At 40.2% G+C, this 16913-nt stretch overlaps 1 protein-coding gene across 3 annotated transcripts; it reads right to left on the bottom strand.

Moving 5' to 3' along the window:
* Positions 1-2984: 2984 nt before the first annotated feature.
* nab2 (NGFI-A binding protein 2 (EGR1 binding protein 2)) lies at positions 2985-16171 on the bottom strand. 3 transcript variants are annotated; one of them, XM_036560023.1, is made up of 7 exons: positions 15541-16171; positions 13658-14660; positions 11494-11627; positions 11146-11212; positions 8867-8996; positions 8464-8649; positions 2985-3772 (listed from the first exon to the last, which is right to left on the bottom strand). In XM_036560023.1, exons 2-7 carry the CDS (start codon positions 14573-14575, stop codon positions 3687-3689), a joined length of 1521 nt encoding a protein of 506 aa, XP_036415916.1. In that variant the 5' UTR covers positions 14576-14660; positions 15541-16171; the 3' UTR covers positions 2985-3686. The 3 variants fall into 3 exon arrangements, with proteins under 3 accessions (XP_036415916.1, XP_036415917.1, XP_036415915.1); XM_036560024.1 differs by having other exon boundaries at positions 13658-14584; XM_036560022.1 differs by lacking the exon at positions 15541-16171 and having other exon boundaries at positions 13658-15070.
* Positions 16172-16913: the final 742 nt, after the last annotated feature.

The following is a 16913-nucleotide window of genomic DNA, read 5'->3' as shown; positions in this document are numbered from 1 at the left end:
TGCTGCTGGTCTGAGAACCAAAGACATCCAGCCAGCAGCGTCCTGTGGGCAGCGTTCTGTGACCGCCGATGAAGATGAGGATGACCAACACAAACTGATGAGCTGTCGTCTAAGACTTTTCCTCTACAAGGTGGAATAACAAAGTAGAAGTGTCTAATAGAGTGGACAGTGAGTGGACACAGTGTTTAAAAACTCCAGCATCACTGCTGCGTCTGATCCACTCACACCAGCACAACACACACTAACACACCACCACCACATCAGTGTCACTGCACTGCTGAGAATGACCCACCACCCAAATAATACCTGCTCTGTGGGGGTCCTGACCATTGAAGAGCAGGGTATCAAAGTATGCAGAGAAACAGATGGACTACAGTCTGTAACTGTAAGACTACAAAGTGCTCCTGACAAAATGGACAAGGAGGTTTTACTGTTATGGCTGATTTGTGTGTTTCTCATGAGGATTTTTTGAGGCTGCATGCAATCAAATCCTTACAGCAATGTTCCAACAACTAGAGTAAAGCATTCCCAGAAGAGTAGAGGCTGTTACTGCAGCAAAGACGGACAAACTCACTATTAATACCCTTCATTTCAGAAGGAACGCTGGAGTCTGCATCTCTAATTTCCTCTCCATCCAATACTTATCATCATGACTAATACTGTTAAAATAATGGACTCAGCATGATTCAGCCACAAAACACTGCGCGAGCCATTAACATCAACCTATTAGCGCTTTAGCATTATAATGCAAAAAAATGAAAGCATAATTGCACATCAGAAAGCACATGAACGTCCTCGAGCTCCGTGTGATTTTATCATAGTCGTGATGTTCTTGCATGCAGCCTGTCCACTCTCGGGCGCTCGGCGGCGCGCGCTATATTTAGCCCTGCTTCTCCCGGCTGATGACGTCGTGGCGGATCAGGTGTGAACCACCGACGTCATCTGTTCGCGGGAGCCAATGAGAGCGGAGGGAAACACCTGGTGGCGAACGTGGGCGGCGAATCAGCGCGCGGGATGAAAACAAGATGGAACGGAACGTAATCGCCATGAAAAGTGCCATAAACAATAGTGAAGGGTATTAAAGGGGAACTCCACCAAAATAAAATTCTGCATGATATAACGGCTTAGATGTGAACAGAGTCATTCAGAGTGCTTTGGTGTGAAATTCTCTGTTCTAGAGAAACTTACAGAGTCAGAATTGTTCACAGTGGTGGTGATAGGAACCAGACGTCCACCTCTAAAAGCTTCTTTACAGAAAGTTACTATATGAAATGGTAATGAATACACTGCTTGATGACTGAGACACAGAAGGTTTTGGCCTAAAAGGTGTAAAAAGCCAGTTGTTGTGGAGGGATACATGCAGGGCATTGTGAGGCAAAATAGTCCCCAAAGAAACATAATTTTTCAAATATATCACCTTTTTTACCATCATCAACAATCCATATAAAACTCAGAAGACGTGTAGGTTCACTGGTGGTTCTGGATAGTAAATAAAATGGCTGTATTTGTGTTGTAGTCATAGTGACCCCTGGTTCCTATCACCGCCACTGTAAATAAATCTGAACCATTTCACACCAAACCACTCTGAATCACTCTGTTTACACCTTAATTTATTTCTGCTTAAAATGAAAAGTTTTTTGTTCTTTTTACATTTTATTTTTCTTGTATTTTACATCAACCACTGAATTATGTAGTGCTTTTGAAAACTCGTGAAATTGCCCTTGAACAGTAAATTTGTCCCACTTTGCTGCAGTAACAGCCTCTACTCTTCTGAGAAGGCTTTACACTAGATGTTGAACATTGCTGGGAGGATTTGATTGAGCATTAGTGAGGTCAGGTTCTGATGTTGGATGGTCAGTTCTGGATCACTCCAGCTCATCCCAAAAGTATTGGATGGCGCTCCATTACTCCAGAGAACGCAGCTCCACTGCTCCACAGCCCAGTGCGGGGGGCCTTTATACCCCTCTAACCCACACTTGGCACTGGGCATGATGATGTCAGGCCCATATGGGGCTGCTTTCGTTCTATTGGCAATGCTTTTGTCTGGAGATTGTTGTCAATGTTAAGCTAAAACATACATTGTATCTCCATTTATGTTGTTTTAAAATTTCTTTTCAATATAATTTCAAAATGCCAGCTGCACTTTACATTGTGTCAGTATTTCCTGAATAGAAATGATATAAAATTATTAGCAAAAAAGTTTTGTTTTTTTTTTGTTTTTTTTTTCTTGCCCTGCGATGGACTGGCGACCTGTCCAGGGTGTATCCTGCCTTCCGCCCAATGACAGCTGGGATAGGCTCCAGCACCCCACCGCGACCCAGAAGGATAAGCGGTTTAGATGATGTATGTATGTATGTAAGTTTTTTTCTTTCCCATTTAAAATTATAATTTTGGAGATGTCAGATTTTTTTTTCCAAGAGTGACAAGCTGTATCAGCAGTAGGAGCCCATAACAAGGAAAATCACATTTCCTCACTTTTTTGAAATAAAAGAGTTTGATTTAGTATATAAACATTGTTAAATTTTCAAAATGTGTTGTTCACTTTCCAGTCCACATGTAGAAAATAAGCTGAAAATACATTTTGAATTAATAGTTTTTGCAATGTCACAAAATCCAGTACATTTACATAATACTCCCATTCAGCCTACAGCAGTTTAGCCCCACCTTTAAGGAGTGTTTCAGGCTGGACTGCTTTTGAGGCTCAATACAGGCAATCAGAGCAGAACTCATTTAAATACATTAGTCTTAAAGGTACAGTAAAAAGAACAGCCTGTTGAACTCTAACAGATAAAGAGCTTGGAAAATGGTCATGTAAAAATTAATAATTACTGTTTTTGGTGCATAAACCCACATAAAGATCATAATAGACTTCTGGGTAAACATTTTAAGTACAAAAAAAGCCTATTTAGCATATAGGGCCTTTAAAGTGGCTGAATGCACTCATTAGAAGGAAAAGAATAACAGTAGGAAACAATAAAATACCATTTATTGAGAATATTAAAAAATAAATTATCTGATGCAAGTATGCCAACAATGATTTCTATTATGGGATGGTGTCGATGGCGTACAATCTACTGGATAAAACTGCCATTATAACCAGTTAAAACATGTAAATTGGACTTTTAAATTGGAAAGATAACACAAAATGTTCCCAAGAGTTCACGGATGTGTATTGTAGTTTAGTATATTAGTGTTAAAATTCATTTTCTTTAACATCCACAATTAAACTGGGTCAAACAGTACTTTGAATTCAGGCAAAAGCAGGCTAACTTTTACCACATTACAATCTACTTCTACACTTTTTCTACAAGTGACTCAAGATTAGCACCATGGAAGTAGTTTACTGCTATACTGTGCCATTAAACTAAAGATACGTGTCATTCAGAGGCGGAAACACGCACTGCTTGTTGTTACTGGTGTGACAGAAAGAAAGGGATGCTATCTATGTATTTACAAGAAACGTCCTCCAGCCCTCTTTCTCATCTTAAACTGTTCACCCAATCACAATACAGGAGACGTCCTTCAACGCTCATGTTCGATGGAATGCATACAGCTGTGTGTAGTTTTGGTTGCGACGGCTTTTGGGTTGCAACACGTCTTGGGAAAGCGGATGTGAAAACCTCCAGAGGGTTCCAGTCGTGTGAGACCTGAGTTGAGCAGCAAGGCAGATTCTAGCTTGTGGTGGGTTATGGGTCGTCTTTGGTGCTTCCAGGACTTCCGCTCCTGTGGGACGTGCTTAAGCCTCGTCTTTCCGAAACTCTGCTCTCTATCTCTGCGAGGACAAGAAGAAATGAGCATTAGGAGTTTGATGCGAACCCTAATGAGTAAAGTATATGAACTTTAAATGAATATAGAACAAATAAAGCACTTTTTAACCCCTGAAGTTCCTAAACTTATTACATTCTAAGGCTTAACATTCAGCAAACACAAAGAACAGTGAACAGTGAAAACAGTGCAAGCTGGTTAAATTATCCTTAAAGGGCCCATATCATGAGACACAGAACTTTTCTCACTTTTTTAAATTAAAGATGTACGCAAACACTGTTAAAGTTTCAAAACACACTGTTTTAAATGATTCATTTTTGTGATGTCACAAGAGCCAACTCATTTACATACTACATATTCAACCATATTCATCTACATATTCAATCTACAGCAGCTTAACCCCAGCCATTCGCACTAAAGTTACAAGGAGTGTTTCAGCCTGGAAACCTTTTTGAATAAAGCACAATACAGGGCAGCCAATCAGAACAGACCTCATTTACATATATCAGCCCTAAAGGTACACTAACAAAGTCTAAGTGATAAAGAGAGTTGCGAAAATGCTCATGGTAAAAATAAATAATTGTTGTTGGTACATAAACCCACACAAATGTCATAAGTAGCCATTTAAAAGGTTAAAGGAGGAACTTGACCAAGCATGCTAATGTGGCTAACAATGAATAGAATAGCTAGTAGCCCCCAGTTAGCATGATGTCGTTTGCATACTGGCAGTTAGCTGCTACTTGTTTTCATTTATTGCAAGTAACGTTTGCATTTTTGACTTAAATGTTCCTTTAACAAGAGTTAAAGAGGAATTCCACCAATTTTTCAAAGTTTAAGCATAATTAAATAATTAAGATGTAAACAAAGTTATTCAGAGAGGTTTGGTGTGAAACACTCCGTATTGTCATGTATGCATCATGTGGGTGGATAGTTGCTTCTGATTGGTCTAACTAGCTCACAAGCTTTGTGTTATTAGGTTAAAAACGCACATTAAGTGATTGGAAACCATGTAGCTTTTGTTATATTGCATTGCTATTATTAAAATCGCAGCTCTTGAAAACTCTTTCAAACTGCCATTGTTTTTTTGATGTCATAAAATATCCACCTATTCAGCCTACAGCAGTTTTGCTCAGACCATCCGCACTGAAGGGGTGTTTCAGCCTGGACTGATTTTTAGAATAAGTCTAAATAGGGGTCAGCCAATCAGAACAGAGCTCATTTACATACATCAGTCTTAAAGGCACAGTAACAAAAACACACTGTTTAATTCTATGGGATAAACACAAGCAGGAAAATGTAAATGGTCATAAAAAAACTTCACCAAGATTGTCAAGTTTGTGGCTGTTTTTATTCCATAAGTTTTTTGTTGCAAAAAATGTTACACTATGGGCCCTTTAAGTGTTTTCCAGGGAAGATAACTTGTATTTGTGAATTATATCACCTGTAGAGGGGGTGTTCTGCACACTAAAAGTGGCCCATTCAGGCACTTTGAGCTGCTATGTGTATAAAAAGTGCTGTATAAACAAAGTTTATTATTATTATTATTGTTATTTAATATTAAAATGACAACAAACTTCATTATAATCCATTATGCATTAAAAATCGTGCTGAGGCTTGAGTTATAAACATATTTAGTATAAAAAGTATCCTTATCAGCTTCCATCTTGATCAAAACACTTCTGTTTATAGTTTTTCTTTTAGCACATGAAACAGTCAGGATAAAAAAAGCATAATTTAGTACTGTGAATCTGTTGTTAAGGCAATCAAATTCTAAATTACAGCTAACAAAAGGCAAACAAAGAAAGGGAGGAGGGGTGAGAGGCAGAATGAGTGACAGTGACTTGACATGATGAGCTCATATTTTCGTCTTCATGGATGAAGGAGCGGTGGAGAGTGGAGAGAGGGACAGAAGCGAGCGAAAGTTGAAGAAGCATTACTGAGCTGACTTTTTTTTCTCATTAAGCGCAAGGAGAGAGAAAGAAATAAAAGAGACTGCACCCTTTCCCTGCCCACGTGTTTTATTTTTACTCCGTCTTTCTATGAGTCAATGCGACGCCCTTCTCACTCCCTCCCACTCGTCCGCCCCCGCTCTCTCTCAATCCATCCATCCCGCCCTCCGCTCACACATTCTCACAAGCTTTGACGTCAGAGAGGGAGGGGGGAGCTCCAATTTGCCGCCCCCACACTACTTCCTGTGGCCCCATCCACCCATACATCTTTTTTTTCTCTCTCTTTCTCTCTCTCCCTCTGTTGCTTCCTCTCTTGCATGATCCCCCATGGCGACAACCTATTACAGAGACGTTTGCTTCTGAAAGGACTTTTCAAAACTATAGTTTTATGGTGAGAACGCCGCTGTCACTCTCTCTGTCACTGAAGGGTAACCAGTTTTCCTGAGATTTGCTTCACGTAAATCAGATGCATTGATCCCACAGTGAGGCTGTTTAGATTCCCTTCACTATCCAATAAGCCTTTTTCTACATCAAAGCTTATTGCCATCCCTAACTCCTTGAAAACTCCATAGACTTAGAATATGAATATGTGCTATATTTTGACGGTATATACAGTAAAATGCAGAAGTCAGAGACCACTCTTCTTTAATTTCCAGTCTAACCAGCAATTACGCTACTCAATTTTCAGGAGATATTTCTCAAGAGATTATATGTAAGATAATCCAATTGCCTAAGCATGGACAAAGTCAAAGGTAAACTAAAGTTCAAAAAATGATTAAAAGCTACAGAGAAAATGGGCCTTCTAACAACCACCTGGAAGACCTGTTAGACACCAAAACTGTCCCCATCAGATAAACAGCACTTAAAGCTTTCATCTTTGAGAGGGAGGAGAAAATCAAGCTGCTTCACATCTGAAGAAGCCTCACTGAGAACAGGAGACAGACACATCAAACAAAGAATCTGAACAATGGACTGACCACCCCAGAGTCCAGACCTCAACGTCACTGAATGTGTTCCCAGAAAAAATACCACCAGCTTCTAAAACTGAACTTTGGAGGCCTGGCAGATTTACAGAATTGAAGCTGTAATGAAAGTTAAGAGTGAAAAATCTGATATTAGATGAGTTGTTGAGGCTTCTGTGTAATTTTCTGTTTTCTGCTTTTTTTCTGACGCTGGAAAATGAAACTTGACCATTTGGACTGGAAATGGAATAAATGAAGGGGGTTCTATGACTTTTGCACAGTGCTGTAAATATACACTGCGAGGTTTTGCACTAAATTAAAATGAAAAATTATCATGCGGTATTAGGGGTGGGGAATATGGAAAAAATATAGTATCGCAATACTCTGAAGACACACAATGCGCATCACAATATTTAATTTTTTTCAGGTTTATAAGTTGGAATAGACACAATGCACTAATAGTTTCACAATTAAAATGCCATCAAAATATAAGTACACTGTTTTTTTATATTCACTGAAGTGTATAAACAGCTCACAGTGAGGGACAGCCAGGCCAGTCCAGCCTCCACAAGGCAGGGATAGTTTAACACAGTGTTACAACTAAGCCTCAATATCCCCCCATACACCTCCAAAAGGTTTCATTTTTTGGAAGTTTTTTAAGCAAAACTTGTACTACAAATGTAATGTACATTAAACTTATTTCAATTTTATCAAGCTTATATTTTCTTAATTTGCTAGTGTTTCATACAGTCTCTTTCCACTAACCACATTTATTAAGATGCATATTATTATTTATTTATGTTGTACAGCTCGTCTTGCTCAAATAACATAGGATTATATTGAATTAATTGTGTTTTGAATCGATTTACCAGGGATTTTAGTGAATATTACAGCTAGCTCTTAAAACTGTAACATATAAGCAAGTATGATTTGCTCTCATTCTGCTTTGGGACGGATTACAAGCAAGCAGTAGATGTTGCCATTTAATATGTAGCAAAGATGCAAAGTCTGTTTGTATAAGTCAATATTCTAGTACAAATACTTTTAAAAATATTTAGCACAAAACAAAATGTGTTAGATTATGTCACTCTCCCTATCGATAACATTGACAATATAATCAGGAAAATTTATTGTGATGTAATTTATCATGATAACGATATCATATCACCGTATCACCCACCCCTTCCTAGTAGCTTATCTCAATGAATCATGCAGTTAATGAACATTAGCAAGCTAAAGTTAACTAGAACAGAACATGCTCAGACACCATTCTATCATTTTAAACATCCTTACCTGTATATTACAAACAGTCTAACTCAGGGGTGCCCAATCCTGGTCCTGGAGATCTACCACCCTGCAGAGATTAGCTGCAACCCTACTCTAACACACCTGATCCAGGTAACAAAGGCCTTCAGGGACATCTGAACATTAGAGCCAGGTGTGTAGGCTCTGAACTCTCCATGGTGGTGCATCTCAGGGACCAGGATTGGGCATGCCTGGCCCAACTCAACATCCGATAATGGCTCCCCAGCCCTTCTGCTGAGCGCAAACAGTGAGCATCAGATTGTTTTGGTGGTCCTAGTACATCATCCAGGTATCAGCAGTACACTACATCCCATTTCATTTCCCACAGCTTACACTAAAAGTGGTGGAGGTACTCGATTTCAGACGTCCTTCAACCAGCAGGGGCTGAATGTAACAGACCCATTGCTTCCTGCCATTACTCAGCTTGTTTTATTTGTGTACCAAATGAAGCTCATGTCATAGAATAGAATTCTAGTATTCACCTGAAGTCTGTCTCTTCTCTGAACCTAGGCTGACCTTGCCCACGTGGTCACGTGACACCATTCTAGCCAATCGTAGGCCCTCATCCATGAGCGTTTGTTGCATGAGCTGGCGACTCCAGGTGACAGGGCCAATGGTGTCCGTGAGGGGGCGGGGGGATGAGGAGGGGTGCAACTGTGGGCCTACATCTATCAAGACAGACACAGTTAGACAAACATGGCTCTGAAGCCATCAGAGCAGTCAGTAACACAACATGATCATTCTGTATGGACCAGTGAGAGCCGTGATTTTACTGCAAAAGCAACAGAAAATGCAAGACGATGATGTATGAGAGAGAGAAGCTGCATACTGAGTATTTTCCTGAGAAAAATGGCACATACATAATAAAATTAAATACATTTTTACCTTGGGTTAAACTGTCGAGGCTCTCTCCTGACAGGCTGTCGTCGTCGGCCGCTGACCTGAGGTTGCCGTGGGAAACTGATTCAGAGCCTTTCAACCCACGTATGGGGTTAATGATGTCGGAATCTGTGATCTGAAGAGAAAATGCTACACTCTTAAAATGGTTCATGAAGGGTTCTTTAGTCAAGAACATGCTATAGAAAATGCTATATAGAACCATGACAACTCATCAAAACTCATTTGCATCATGAAAGGGTTCTTCAGATTGATGAAGAATATGCTTTAAAAGGATACTATATAGCACCAAAAAGGGCTCTACTACTTTCATAAGCCAAAGAATCCTTTTTGGTACTATATAGAACCCTTTTTGCTAAGAGTGTGACTTGCCAGCCCATTTAGAAAAGATGAAAAAGAAACTGCAGGCTTATTATTCCATTATAAATCTTAGGCCTACTGTACTGTAGTTATGAGAGTGAGGAACTGAAATGTGGGCCCACTTACAGTGCCTTGCATTCTAAAGTTCATCAAAAAAACTTTCCTCTTAGCCCAAATGTAGGTGATCAGACACTTTGATGTCTGCAGTTTGCTTTGCATTATTTCTGTAGCCTTTGGAGCTACATAGACGTTGTAGATAAGGGGTCACAGGCTTCTATTATTCTATTATATTAGCTTTGTAGCTCCAGTCCAAAAATAAAGTGGCAAGTTTGAGACACCAAAAGTGTTTCAGCAGATTAACTATCTGTGTCGTAAACTGTTTTTATGTAATTTTGGACTATTAAATCTAGATGTTAAGAGGATATTAAGGTATTATTCTGTAATGCCCTTCAGAATGGGGTTTAAAATGAATAGGTAGAATTGAATGAATGCAGGAACTTTACAGGCTGGTTCTTCAACGGTTATTTAGTCAAAAAATGGTTCTATACAGAACCATTAACACTCAAAGAACCCTTTGCAATGACCTTTTTGAAAAGGGTTCTGTGTAGCATCAAAAAGGTTTCCACTGTTGTTACAAGTTATTGTTTTTTGGAACTATATTGAACTTGTTTTGCTAAGAGTGTAGATTTTTGGTTGTAAATATCAAGAAAAGCTGATTTTGAGAAACAGAAAGCATGCACTATTTGTGTCGTTAGTACAAAGGAAATAGAGGAAACTTGGACATTCCAGTCAGGTTGTACAGGAAACAAGCTCAGTGATACAATCGTATGCAAAATTTTTGGTCAAATGAATGTTGTTGTTGATTTTCTAAGTGTAAATAAGTGAACACGTCCCCTACAAAGAACACACTTCTGCACATTTTAATGCACAATTACTGTTTATTTGCTCTATTTAACATACTGGGGAAAAAAATAAATATTTGTATATTTGTATTTGTATATTTTATATTTTATTTTTTCCCCAATATGTTAAACTCTGAAGACAAATAGAAATTTGTACACTAACATTTGTAGAAAAATGCCATATTTAAGTGTGTTTATTATTTAGAGCACTTATTTTCACTTAGAAGATCAAAAAAACACATCATCTGAACAAGGTATTCAAACTTCTGCATACGACTGTATATAATGTGGTTGTGCCAAATGTGGGCAGAGCTAAGGCTTCATTAAAGTCACTAACTTTTGGAAAATAGCTTCACACAAGTGGACGCAAATTGGCAAAACATACAAAAATAAACCCAACTGTGTTAATTTTTTATTTTTATGATTACAGTTTAACCCCTTAATATTCCAGGCTCATTACATACTATGGCTTATTGTTCATGAACTACAGGGAATTCAATGTATACTAATGGAGCTTTTCTTAGGTTATAGAAATGTGTGATAAAACTTTGGGCCCATGACTTGGTAAGAGGTTAAGAAAAGACAAAAATCATTTCTGCGTATGGTGTTTTGCCTTTAAAATGTGAAAATATATATGCAGATTGTCCCTGCCACAAACCCCTGCCAAACAACAATGATTTAGTGGTTAATTTGTCTTGCTATCAGCCTAGTAAGGCACATAGACAAACAGATACTCTAAAGACACTTTAATAATAAGTGGTTAAAAAATCAAGCGGTGGCCACTGTCATTCAGGTGGGTGCAAACTGTGAATGGAAACTGAATGGAAATCCCCTTTCCAGGCTCTGTGTTCTTTAGTCTTAATAAAAGCACTGCAATCAACCAATAATACAGACATTCTGATAATGATACAGATATTCTGATAATAATACAGATACTCAGAACTGTTGCACCTGCACTATATGACATACATATTTGTGAACAACGCCTGTATTTAAAACACTGACCTCCAGTTTGATTCTTTTTGGAGCTGCACTGTCAGTAGTGGACGCAGTGCAGTCCTCAGGGTTGGTCCTGCAAAGATGGCAAGAAAACAATTCTTTTACAGTCAGACACAAGATGTTGGATTTGTAGAGATTATTATATTTTGTGGACAAAAAGTGTTCAGCAAGAATAGCAGAAAAAAGAGCCCTTAGGGGAAAAACAATGTGAAAAACAATGTGAAAATGGAAAGATAACAAATGTGAAATGTCACAGGAAATGTTCTGAACCTACGTTTATCACTTTATCATGTCAATCAAATTAGATTAATCCTGTTTTTTCTTTTTTACTAAAAGAAATATGCAGTTCCTGACCTGGTGTGCTTAAGCGTTGAGGTATAGGCACATTCTCTTGCAACCTGCCGAGCCAGTGAGAACAGCTCGACTCGCCTTAACAATAGGGCATTGTCCCGGATACAGAACTGGGCAGCTGCCTCATTGATGATCATCTAAGCAGGAAGACACAAGCAAGGCCGTCAGGCTGTCAGTGTTGAGAATTATACAACAGTTAGTTCTGACGGCACAGTTTGAGAAGCATGTTATCACAAACAACAGCGCATTTCTTTCACAACAGCTGTATCATTCTGCTGAGCACTGGTCTCTAAGTAAGGACTCGCTTCTCTCTACAGGCTTTCTACTTTACCACATGCAAAAACAGAAAACAATAGATAACACCGATAAGAAAATATTTGACCTGCAGCATCTTTGGACAGACTCTGAAGAAGACTACATTAAATTCTGAACCCGTTGATCCTTAGTGAGCTTTTTGATCAGCAGCTGAACAACTAAACAAACTGGAATCAGACAGAAACCAACAGAATACAATCCAGCGATCCAGATGGGCTGTGAAATTACAGACTTCATCTGGTGAATATTGAAAAAGCTGATCTGAGCTTTAAATTATGGCTATATCACAAAAGGGTACTACTTTTTTGGTGGAGGAAATTACCCACAGAAAAGCACATTTGATACAACTTCGCTTTACTTTTTTCTTTATTTTGCAGAACTATATAAAAGCAACAGAGCATTCAAGCTCATGTTGGTGGGAGTAACATCATGTATGTGCTAACTTACTGTTCTCACCTTCAGCTGAATCACAGCCGAGATGTTACTCGTAATAACACGCTCCCCATTGTGATCTACTGCTTAAATCTACAGTACTGCAAAGAAAATGTGTAGTGTAAATATGAAGCTGTTTATCTGAGTGGAAAGCATTTGTATGTTTAAAAAAACAATATAATTAGTATAAACACAAATAAATAATCCATTGTGGTTTTATTTAAGTGAGTGAGTTAGCTTAACCATTTCCAAAGCTCTCCTCGAGGAAGCCCAGTATTTACAGTTACTGTCCAGTACCTAGTTTATCCAATCGATCCTTCATTAAATTAAATCAAGTGCTGCTTATGGAATTAAACCTATGCCATAGCTGGAGCTTTCAGAAACAAAAAAGGGTCTAACTGTATTTCTCTAACCTACAGTCTTAAAAGATGGTTCTTCAAGGGTTCTTTGGTAAAGGGAATGGTTCTATTTAGAAACACGACTTCGATATAGAACCATTTCAAGATTAAATGGTTCCGGGCATGGTGAAATTTTCTTCGGCTTGATGGTTTGTTCAATAAAGCACCAAAAATTCAAGCTATTGTTACAACCCTTTTTGGTGCTATATAGAACCATATACAACGCATTCTCCATCAATCTGAAGAACCATTTCACCATGCAAAGAATGATTTAAGCATATAGAAGTCATGGTTCTAAGGTGAACCATTCCCTTTACTAAAGAACCCTTGGAGTACTTTTTTTTTTAAAGAGTACTTGTTAATAGCTTTTAAGAAAACAAGAAATAATTATGTTTGACTGTATTTGTGTTTATGTCCATTTATTTTTACACACCCAGATAACTAATTTTGAAGTTTATGTCTGCCTAAGACTTTCACAGTACTGTATACATAAATCTCACTGTGTATAAATTGTAGGGTTAATAATTCGGTAAAACCTAATATTCAGTATAAACTACAGTTACGAGGGTGACGTTGCACATACAGGTGTTTGGAGTTTAAGGCGTTAATATTCAAATATATTTATATTTTACTTACATTGTAATGTTCTATTAATACATTTTTATCAGATCTAGTGAAAAGGATATTCATTAAGCAGTCATAGATCACTTGGAATCATATTATGAGTCACTGTTTGACATTTATCACTTCAGTTGTTGTTGTTTTCAAAGCAGATATTTTCAAAAGCCCCCCCAAAATTAGTTAATTTGTAAAAAAATAATGAAAATAGAATAAACAGTCAATCGGCCTGTGCTCCAAGGTTTCCCCCCCCATACCCTCACACAACACATCGTAAGCCTTATCTCAGCAGGTCCTCTGAGACTGCTGGAGCATATGGCACGTTGGCGGAACTGAAACGCACCAGGCAGCGATGTAACTCGCAGTTCCCAATCGCTCCTTTCATCTCCTTTCGGCTTACGTACCTCGTGATGGGTGAGCTGCTTGCCCTCTCTCCTCTTGGAGTCGAAGCGGCCATAGATGAGGCTGTACTTGCGGATCTCCTCCTCTTTGCTCTTGTCGTGGGGGTCCAGGTTGAAGATGTGGCCCACCGTCTTGGCCATCTTCTTGTTGAGCCTCAGCAAAGTCTTCACTTCACCTGGGTCGGCTTGGGGCATTGTCCTGAGCAGCCGGTCCACGCTCTCGGCCACAGCTCTTACCGTCTCTGGGTCCAGTTGACCGCCTGGCCAGGGAGAGGCTGCGGTGGAAGAGGAGGAGGACGAGGAAGAGGTGGGTGGCGTTGAGAGGCCAACAGGCCGAGAGTGAAGTGTAAGAGGCAAAGGGGGGCTAGGCTGGTCCTCATCCGCTCCAACACTTCCGTCTAGGTCTGGGCTGAGCCAGTGAGGCTCCATAGGGCTCAGCTTATCCCGATAAAGATGATCTGGTGGCAGCGGCGAAGCCTGAGAGCATGGACTTCGAGGGCTCCCGTTGTCTCGTAATGGCGTGAGGCAAGCTCCTTGGTCTTCTCTGTCACCAGGAGACCCTGGCTGACCATTGCTTAAAGACTTTCTTGACCCCAGGACGCTGGTTCCTCCAGCGCTGGTGCTATCTATCTTAAAAAGTGGGATTCCTCCAGGCGCCACATTGGCGGCCAGAGGCTGGTTGAAGACCGTGGGGTTGGCCGCCCAGTCCCGGAGGGCCTTCTGCAGGCGGCGGACGTGCAAGGGCTTCGTCGCCATGCCAACCAGGGCCATGATCTCCAGAAATTCCTCTTCGCCCGCCTCGCACAGCTGCTGCACGTCGTCGCCGCCTTGCTGGATGAAGGTGTCGTAGTACATCAGCAGGTTGGCCCGCTGCAAGACCCGATACAGCTGCAACTCACCTAGCGTCCGCGGCAGCGACATCCTGGGTGGCTGGAAGCGTTGGTCAGGGTGAACCGACCATAAGCATAACGTCAAAAACTCAGAATCAGACTGCAAAAACAAGATGCTGGAATAACAGCAAACATTTGTAGGAATTATGAAGAGGTTTCATTAGAATTCACATGAACAAGGCTCAGACGTAAATCCACCCCAACCCGTAATCTTAACCACCCATAACTTTTCCGATGTGTGGGCTCAGGCACATTCCTAAGAATTGGCAATCATGATACCATGACACTGTGGTAATAAACACAGTGTGGGTGCATGCAAGTTAAATATTTATCAGGAACATACAGGCTCCCATTGGATGCTGAAATAGCAGAACTGTTTTTATTATACAGTCATAACACTGACAGCTAAACCACAGAATGACTAACAATGATAGTGCTGAAATATTATGATGAATACAACGGTCAATGATTCTCTCCATGTAAAATTTAAAAAAAAAGTGCTTTATTTATACTGTTAAGATTTGGGCCAGCTTCCCAGACCCAGATTAAGCCTAAACCTGGATTAAGAAGTATTTATAATATTGATTCACTGTCTACAATGTAGTCTAAGACTAAGCTTCTTAGTGTTGAACTGCACACTATTCGGAATGGAAATTCTCCATTGAAGGAAAATGTAATCCAGCACTAGGCTTAATCCATGTCCCTATATCTTTAAGCATGAGCTTTAATAATTTTTGAGTCATATTAAGACACAAAGGAGCCCGTGTTTTTTTAAGTGTTTAAATTAAGGCTAATAAAGAGTTTACGGTTTAATTGTGGTTATACACAACTATATTACCACTAGTTGTCGCTGGTTAAATTTAGGATTTAGGGTTAGGATTAGGTTAGATGACCAGGCGTAACAATGCAATACACAATAGACTACATTAGAGTAGCATATAGAACAAAAATGAAAAACTGTACAGGACTTTATTAAGTTTGAAGTGCTCTACTTACCCCGTGGGGTTCTGGGACGAAATCAAGACTTGAATTTCGAGGCTCCTTTTCTTTCCTTTACCGCTTTTGGCTTCTGTCCTGTTTCAGTGTTCGCCTATACAGCGTTTACAGTAGGATGTTTACGTCTGTCGCAGTTTATATGAAGCGTTCACATTTCACAAAAGGTGATAAAGCGAGTTCTTCGCTACCTACGAGCAACGCAGACCAAATGTGTGCGCTAAATCTTCAGCTAAAGGGCTCTAACATGATTATAGAAGTGCACTAGAAGGAAATAAAGTCTGGTCCTTTCAGCCTTTCAGTCCCTGCTCGCCTGCCTTCTCCTGCCAGTGTTGCTGTATTGTTAATGACAGTCTTTTCGCTGGCGGTGTGGGCGCGAGAAATCTGTGGGCGGACTGCGGCACGCCATCTGACCGAAAAAGAGCTTTCCTCTCCCGGCTAAGGCGCCTCTCAACCGGGGGGTGGGGGGTGTGTGTGGATGGGGTTTCACGGCCTCGTTTTTGGTTAAAAATTCTGCCCATTTCCGGCCATTTTCTCACGTAAATACAGTCCGCTGTGTTACATGAAGCAAGCGGTTCATTTATATTTCAGCTAAATGAGAACAAACAGCCTGCTAGCTTTCTTTTGTACATTTTCTGACCCTCCTCCTTTTTCACTTTACAGTACATGTATGATACTGAATATTAGTGCTAACAATCAATGAGAGCCGCAGCACAACGTTGGAACGTTTTTCCCGCCTGTTTTCCGGAAGAGCCCGCCACCTCAGCGCTGCGATTGGCTACTACCTCAGGTGGTCGAGTCGCTAGTCAATCGTAGTGCGGAACGCGCGATCACACTGACCAATCGCAGCACAGAGGGGCGGGGCTTGTCCGAAAACGGGCGTTAAACGAAACTACCCCCGAGGAAACGCCTCTGTGGGAGGACGCTCGAGTTCTTTCCGAATGCTATAAGGTTCCACGCGTGACGCAGGTTTGGCTGGTGGGATTCCCCCAGTGATGTCAATATGCTTTGAATACAATAGACGAGGCTGTTAGCTGTGCACGATGCTAAATGTCTTTGACTGCGTCGTTTGGGGTTGCCCAGCAAAATAAGCATAAAATAATCGTTATCTGTGAATTTTACTGATAATGCAGCAGAAAAGGGTGTTGAATACACACCCACATTGACTGTGCACTAGATGGGCTATCACATAACCTGAATGGCAGGCTGCAGTCAGTCTCTACTGAAAGGGGAATTCCATTTTTCACGATTTTTCAAAATTTCTGAATGATTCAGACCTTGAGATGTAAACATTCTGGAGGCATTCTGGTGTGAAATGGTTGATTGGAGAGGCTCAGATTTCTTTACAGTGATGGTAATAGGAAACTAGGAGTCAC

This window comes from Colossoma macropomum, unplaced genomic scaffold (assembly GCF_904425465.1).
Source record: "Colossoma macropomum unplaced genomic scaffold, Colossoma_macropomum, whole genome shotgun sequence".
NCBI lineage: Eukaryota > Metazoa > Chordata > Actinopteri > Characiformes > Serrasalmidae > Colossoma > Colossoma macropomum.
This window is presented reverse-complemented; position numbering and strand designations above follow the sequence as displayed.